We start from the raw sequence: 8,795 nt of genomic DNA, 5'->3' as shown, positions 1-8,795 counted from the left end.
TGGCCTGGCCTGGCCTATTTAATAAAAAGATCAGGCTCAGGCTATTTTTAAAGCCTATTTATTTAAATAGGTCAGACTCAGGCTTATAAAGAAGCCTATTAGGCCTGACAGGCCGGCCTATATATATTTAATTATTTATTAATGTTATTTTTTATTATTATATTAATAATATTATTTCCTATTTTAAATTTTATCAATTAGACAATCACTCAGTAGTCATTCCATATTCGATAGCCATTTCATATTTGGTAGTCCTTCCATATTTGTTTGAGAGGTAATAATTGGTACATTTGTTTCAAAAAAAAAATCTATTCTTTGAAACCAAGAATTATGTTTTAGGGTTTAAAGGATGTTTGTTTCAAATTTTTTTAAAATTATTTTGTTAGAAAAATTATTTTTTGTTTAATATATATAGATATGTACATTGATATTGGTATGTGGAGAGCATTTAAATATTTTAATATGAATAAGGCTTTTAAATAGGCTTCCAGGCCAGGCCAGGCTTTTAAAAAGGCCAGGTCAGGCCGAAAAAAAAGCCTATGATAGGCCGTAGGCCAGGCTTAGGCCTAAAAAATTAATCATAGGCCAGGCTCAGGCCTTGCAAAGCCTGGCCTGGCCTGGCCTATTCCCACCCCTAGTTCCATGTACCATTTATTGTTGCGTAAATGTTTTGGATTTATATTTGGAGAAACTTTTCCGCTGCTTGTAAATTATAATGACTCAATTATTTATCCAAAGACATTTCCCTATTTATTTCTCTATTTCAGTTTAATTTCTTTTGGAAAAAAAATACACCCTCGCTTTGAAAAACAGGGCGTTACACAAACTAGAATATCAAGTGCAAATTTTTTTTTTATAATATACCTTTAACTTTGAAAAAATTGTATTGATATCCTTAATTTTTTACACTCTTATCACTCTAAAATTTTATATTGACACATTTACGCCAAAAATACCAAAGTTTGACATTACTCTCATACTTCTACTACACACTCCTTTTCCCTATCTTCTCTCTCAACATACTAAACCTATTTTTTTTTATTTATTTAATTTTTTTGTTTTTACATCTCACAACATCACTTTGAGTTTATTAGGCTGCCACCACCACTATTGGCGGCTCTCTAAACCGCACGTACCTAAATTCTCTCATCTTCTCCACATGCGAGTATGTGACTACGGTGGTCTAGACGTCAATTCAGCGCCGTTTCAACCATATTGTAGATTGGCCGTTTCTCGTTTCGTTTTGGAAGTTCTCTTTCTGATCAGAGCAGTTTTGTTTGTGGGTCAATTGAAGCTCATACGGTTTTTGCTCAAACTTTTCTGTTGCGGTATTACAACACATTTACAATTTGTGGTTATTTTTTTGGACATTTGAAGTTTGTTTTGTTTGATAGATCAATCTTTCATCTCTAATATCGTTTGTTTGCTGATTTTACAGATATAATAGTTAATGAAAGCAAAATTGGATTGGTCCGACTCAATGAAGATGATCAAGGAGAGAAGATTAGACCACTTCTTAGTAAATTGGAGAAACCGACATGTACTAGTTCTCTGGTATAGACAAGTACACTTCTTCTTGGTAAGTTTTAATTTCCTTTTTGACTTAATGCTTCAGATACAACCTATAACCAATATTGGATACTGGATTCAAGAGCCACTGACCACATGACACCTTTACCTACACATTTATCCACTTATATAGCAACAAAAAAATATCCATAACTCTAGAAAATGTCCTTCTAATTGCAGCAGGTCAAAGAGATTTTGAAATAAACTCGTCCATAACTCTAAGAAATGTCCTTCATATTCCTAAATTGGCCACTAGCTTAATTTTCATGCAAAAACTAACACAAGACTTATCAAGTAATGTTGTTTTTTGATAAAAAAAATCTTGTGTCTTTCAAGAAAAGAATTCATAGAGGACAATTGGTAATGCTAGAGAATGGAATGGTTTAAATTACTTGGATGATCAAAATCTTCCTCCAAATCTACTCAACAATACCAACTCTTTTTTTAATAAATCAATAAAGACCAACACATGACCAACACATGGGCAAGTGATTATATACCATTACTATTTGGGCCATCCTTCATTTAGAGTCATATAACAGTTATTTTTTTCCCTCTTCAAAAAATTAAAGGTAGAAAGTCTTCCTTGTGAGGTGCATAGGAAATAAATATAAAATTTATAGAATTAATGTCTCATTTAACATTTTATTATTTTATATGCATTCCCTTCGTTGTTTACACATGAGAACTACAGTACAATATTTTATGGGTAGAGTTGGTGGGCTAGATCAATCATGGAGCATTTACAAAAATATATAACCCAAACGTGGTGGGTCGATAATGACAAAAAAAACTATACACATTTTATTCGTGGGGTTGGTAGATAGATCATGGAGTGTAAGCAAAAACCATAATGTACATAAGTAATGGGTCGATGATGTAAGAAACAATAATAAAGAACATGCATGTAATGAAGAATTATAAAAAAATCGTCGAAGTTTTTAATTACAAAACAACACATGTTATAATTTACTTCATATATTAAAATCTATGGAATTGGCACTATTTCTTCGTCCATATATTGGCAATAATTTACTTCATTTTTACATGATTAAACACTATAAGAAATAATATTATTCATCCAATTTTTGTTACGAGAACAGTGATTGACGGCAAACAAAAGTCTTTATTTTATAAATTTGAGCGGCTCAATGTTTTTATTCTTAAATTTAAATATTAAATGATAAATTTATAAATTGTTGACTTAGGTTGAATATGTATAAAAAAATTGATATATTATTTTATCTTCATATTAAATTAGAAGTCTACATAAGATTTTTGTTTTTTAATTCTTGGTCCCTAAAGTTTGTGAAAAAAAAAAAATAATTTAGATCATTTTTCACAACAATCTTGTTTACTAACAATTGTTCATCCCTACTCTCAAAGTTGGGTGCAACCAGTACATCAGGGACCCAATTTTATTTATTTATAATATACGCTTAACTTTGAAAAAATTGTATTGATATTATTAATTTTTAATACACTTATCACTCTAAAATTTTATATTTACATCTTACGTCCAGAATATCAAAATCTGACATTACTCTTATAATTCTACTACACACTCTTTTTTCCCTATTTTCGCTCTCAACATACTAAACTTAATATATCCCATCTCCTCTCCACATCCATGTCTTATCATTGAGATTGTTAGGCCGCCACCACCCGCTGCTGACGGTTCTCTGAACTGCACGTAGCTAATTTGTCTCATCTTCTCCACGTGTGAGTATGTGACAGCGGCAGTCTAGATCTCATTTCAACGTCGTTTTCAACCAGATTGTAGATCAATCGTTTCTCATTTATTTTTGGGGGTTCACTTTCTGACCAGAGAAGTTTTGTTTGTGTCATACAAATCTTTTATATAAAATGTGTTCCATGAGAGTCTTCCAAAGTGTGTAATTAGAAGAGTTGAACTTAATCATATATGAACCTTTATTATCCTCCTCCATTTAAATGCACAAACCAAACAAATCGAGCTCTAATACCACTTTGTTGGTAAAAACTAGAGATAACTATCTCAGTAATGCGAAATATTTTCTCCACCTGTGTAAATAAATGGCCAAACCACGAGAACTAGTCTAATAAAACCTTCCACTCTAATAATTAATGGATACACCAGAGTCTTATTAGTAACAACATAGAACATCAATCAACATGTTTTTACATCAACCAATTTTTTTTGTATATAAATCAATAAAGATCAACATGGACAAGGTCATTTTGTGCAACTGCCGCTTGGCTCATCCTTCGTTTCGAGTCATAAAACAGCTGTTTCCTTCCTTCAAAAAATTAGAGGTAGAAAGTCTTCATTGTGAGACGTGTGAGTTTGTAAAATACAAATGTGTACCTTTTCCAATTAGTAAGCAAATGAGTACTTCTCCATTCTGTTGAGTTCATACTAATGTATAGGGTCCCTCTAATATTCCAAATATATCAAAAGCTCATTGGTTTGTAACCTTTATTGATGATTGTATTTGGGTTTACTTACTAAAACAAAAATTTAAAGTCGGTTATATTTTTGTAAAGTTCTTCTCCATGATAAAAAAATCAATTCAGAGTGAGTATTAAGAGGATTATGTTTGATAATGCAAAAGACTACTTTAATCACATACTTCATTTTTTATTTCAAAAGAAGGGCATTATTCATGAATCCTTATGTGTTCAAATACTCCAGCAAAATGAGATTATTGTGAGAAAAATGGGCACTTGTTAGATCAAACTTGAGCGATATTATTTCAAAATAATGTTCCCAACCATCCACCGGCGCTATTTGAAACGCGTGAATCGTGAGACGACCACGACTCAGAATCGCATTTACGGAGGTATTTCCTTTGTGTTGTATTGTTATGTTTATGAATGAATGTTTATTATTTGTTTTGTGGATGTTGATACTCGAAAAAAGAATGATATTTGTGTGGATAAATATAAAATGTTTTCTCAAAAGTAAAATTGAGATCATATGATTTTGGAGAAAGGTTGTGAAAACCAAATTAATTATATAGGTCTATAGGATAATTATGGTTTGATATATGTTAATCGGTTGTCATGAATTTCAACTTGATCTGACATGACATATGTTAATACATATGTTAATTAATAGATATATTGTGGTAATTTTGGATTCTATAGTTGGTGTATTTTATGAGTAAAATTGTGGTTGTTGTGTTATCGTTATCGCAATGTATATTGAAGTATAACATGTGAAGGTGACATGCTATTTATAAAATTGTTCTTGTTACATGAATTAACCCAACCAAATGACACGCATAATATAGATTGATATGTGTAGAGCATTCATACTTCATATGGATTGATATGTGTATATGGACTAAAATTTATTCTAATAATTTTTTTAATTATTAAAATTGCACTTTTTTTTATTAGGGGCTCAATTTTTAAGATTAAAACAAAGTCTCTAAAATCTTTAAGACGGACCTGCTTACTCTCATCTAAAAAAAATTCTCTTGTTGAAATGATTGCTGGATGAGATCTCGTCATGTAAAAACATGTTGATCGCATCAAACATTATAAAATTCATTTTCATTATCTCAACCATAAGATTCATGATGAATTGATTAATATGGCTAACGTGCTTTTTAGAGTATAAATGGAGCAATTGAGCAAACAAAATAAAAATGAAAGAAATAAATGAGCTTCGTTGAATGATTGATTTGTGTTCAATCTCAAAAGTGAACACCCCAATTGAGTTTCTAATGGCCTTTGATGAAAAAATCTGACGAAAAAAAAAAAGAAACAAACAAAAGATAGTGGTAAAACAAATTAAAGATGAAGGAAAAAAAAATAGAGAAATTTTTATTGTATCATGGTTGAAATATTCTAATGTTTGGTTTGTATTCTAAGAGGTTATCATGTTGATTTAAATATCTTATTAGCCTTTGGAATATCTTTTTTTTGTTTAATCTCACTTTGAATTTGAACTCTTTGACTCTATTACAACCTTAACATGGGCTTTTGAGTTGTGTGTGCTTTCAATGGAATTTTGAGTATATATTCATTACCCTTAAAACACTTTGAGTGTGGAAAGGAGATTGTCAAAATTGATGAGAAACGCGTTTTTAGAGAACTTAAACCTCTAATCGAATTTGAAATTTGTAGTCTCTGTTAAAATTTTGATATGCCTCATGTTACTACTTAGACTATTGTGGTCCCAGATTTCTGTTTCATTGTCTCTATGTGTTCCTAATATTTTTTGTCCAATTCAATTGAATTGGTTGAAGACAAACAATGCATGGGAGAGTTTGATGGGTTAAAATTTGCTTGAGTTTACCATTTCCTACCATTTTGCTTTTTTTATTTTTATTTTTATAATTTTGTTTTATTTTACTTTTTTTAGAAAATTTGAGGGATGAATGAAATCATTGGGAATTATGGCTCACTAGTATTGAAGATTACACTCTTAATTTGTGTTCAAAAAATTCAAGAGTCAAGTGTAAATAGCAAGAATTAGTGCCCTTGGTATCTACTAAAATATATTAAAACAGAACTACAAATTCTATTTGCAACAACAACAACACCACCAACAACAACAACAGCAACAACAACTGCAACAGCAACAACAACTGCAACAGCAACAACAACTGCAACAACAACAACAACAACAACAACAACAACAACATCAACAACAACAACAACAACAACATCAACAACAACAACAACAACAACAACAACAACAGCAACAACAACAGCAACAGCAACAACACCAACACCAACAACAACAACAACAACAACAACAACAACAACAACAACAACAACAACAACAACAACAACAACAACAACAACAACAACAACAACACCAATAGAACAGCAACATCAACAACAACAGCAACAGCAACAGCAACAGCAACAGCAACAACAACAGCAACAGAACAACAACAACAACAACAACAACAACAACAACAACAACAACAACAGCAGCAACAACAGCAACAGCAGCAACAGCAGCAACAACAGCAACAACAGCAACAGCAGCAACAGCAGCAACAACAGCAACAACAGCAACAGCAGCAACAGCAGCAACAGCAGCAACAACAGCAACAGCAACAGCAACAACAACAGCAACAACAACAGCAACAACAACCATGTAAGTCTGCTTTCTACAACATATCATCTTTGAAACATGCAAGTTATTCAACTTCTTATTTGAACTATTCTCATTAGTATGAATCTTTTCAATTGAAAATGACTTCATTTCTAGTGCACCTCGTATCCAATGATACAACACCTCAATATGTTTCGACTATGCATGAAAATTCAGATCTTGCTAACATGCATCGCACTTTGACTTTCACAGAATAACACAAACTTGTCTTGCTTGAGGCCTAACTCATGTAGTAATTTTTTCATGCACAAGAGTTCTTTGGAAGCTTCAATTGTTGCAACATACTTAATTTCAATAGTGGATAAAGCAACACACTTTTGTAACCTTGATTGCCAAGACCCAACTCCCCCTACAAACGTCATCATATAACCAGAAGTAGATTTTATAGCATCGAGATCACAACTCCCCCTACAAACATTATCATCCAACACAAGTTCACCGCCTCCATAACATAAACACAATTTGGAAGTGCCTTTGAGGTATCTGATAACCCACTTCACTGTTTGTCAATGATCTTTACTGGGATTAGAGAGAAACTGATTGACAACTCTAACCGCATGAGTAATATCTGGCATTGTGCATACCAAACCATACATCATACTACCCACTACGGATGCATAAGGAAACTTCTTTATTTCTTCTTTGTCTTTCTCACTTGTAGGAAATTGATGATAATTCAACCTGAAATGAGTAGCAAGTGGAGTACTAACAGGTTTGCAATTGCTCATGTTAAACCTCTCTAATATTTTCTTAATATAATTGTGTTTAGATAACTATAATTTATCATTCTTCTTGTCACGAGTTATTCTTATGTCCAAAATTTGCTTTGCAGGACCCAAGTCTTTCATTGCAAAAGACTTGTTCTAATATTTTTTTAAAGATTGAATCTTCTTAGTGTCATGACCAACAATCAACATGTCATCCACATATAACAAGAGAATGACAAAATCACCATAAGACAAACACACAATGGTCGGAAGTAGTTTTACCGTACCCATGTTTCTCCATGAAAGAATCAAGTTTCTTATACCATTGTTGAGGTGCTTGCTTGAGCTCATACAAACGTTTCTTCAATTTACATACAATCAGCTTTTTATCTTTGACTTTGAAACCCTCCGGTTGCTCCACATAGTTCTCTTCATTCAAATCTCTATGAAGGAATGCAATTTTCACACCAAGTTGTTCAACTTCTAAGTTCATAAAAATCATTACTATATAACATGTCTTACATAAGAGTCTTCCAAAGTTTGTAATTAGAAGAGTTGAACTTAATCATATCCAGACTTTTATTTTCCTCCTCCATTTAAATGCACAAATCAAACCAATCGAGATCTGATATCAGTTTGTTGGTAAAAACAAGAGATAACTATCTCAATAATGCAAAATATTTTCCCTACCTGTGCAGATAAATGGTCAAACATAAAATACAATTGCAAAGAGCAACAACAATTGACAGAATATTAAATGTGAGACAAACATAATTTTTAACATGGAAAACTTCGCTCAAAGTGAGAGAATAAAAACCACAGGACCTAATCTAGTAAAACCTTCTAATAAAATAAGTAATGGCTACACCAGAGTCTTCCTAGTAACACTAGGGAACATCAATCAACAATAGTCATTACCAAAGGGTTGAAACCAAACAAACAACAAACAATCTTCTACTAAAGTGGATATTCCAAATTAACTCTCTGAGAAGGTAAAACTACTAACACTGAATATTAAAAAACCAAACTCAGTGGTAGAAATAACATACTAAAATTGTAGACCAAACGAAACAAGTTTACTATTACTACCGGATACCAATTTCCTTCTTCTCTTTTTCTGTGCCGTCACAGTTCTTCAATACACGACACTGTTGTTGTTTTTCTCTAACAGAGGGATTTCAAATCCATCTTTTTTTCCTTTTCTTTATATGGGTCTAGTCCAATTAAAATATTTATTTTTTCTTCTTTTTTTTTCTTTATTTAATAATAATAATAATAATAATAATAATAATAATAATAATATAATAATAATAATAATAATAATAATAATAATAATAATAATAATAATAATAATAATAATAATAATAATAATAATAATAATAATAATAATAATAATTCTG

At 31.5% G+C, this 8,795-nt stretch overlaps 1 protein-coding gene across 1 annotated transcript; it reads left to right on the top strand.

The window, feature by feature from the left end:
- The first annotated feature begins 1,159 nt into the window (after nucleotides 1-1,159).
- LOC140918931 (uncharacterized) lies at nucleotides 1,160-8,602 on the top strand. Its single transcript, XM_073363976.1, has 5 exons — nucleotides 1,160-1,328; nucleotides 1,439-1,554; nucleotides 6,390-6,670; nucleotides 7,350-7,400; nucleotides 7,521-8,602. Exons 1-5 carry the CDS (start codon nucleotides 1,160-1,162, stop codon nucleotides 7,564-7,566), a joined length of 663 nt encoding a protein of 220 aa, XP_073220077.1. The 3' UTR covers nucleotides 7,567-8,602.
- Nucleotides 8,603-8,795: the final 193 nt, after the last annotated feature.

This window comes from Cicer arietinum, chromosome 1, assembly GCF_000331145.2.
Source record: "Cicer arietinum cultivar CDC Frontier isolate Library 1 chromosome 1, Cicar.CDCFrontier_v2.0, whole genome shotgun sequence".
Lineage (NCBI taxonomy): Eukaryota > Viridiplantae > Streptophyta > Magnoliopsida > Fabales > Fabaceae > Cicer > Cicer arietinum.
This window is presented reverse-complemented; position numbering and strand designations above follow the sequence as displayed.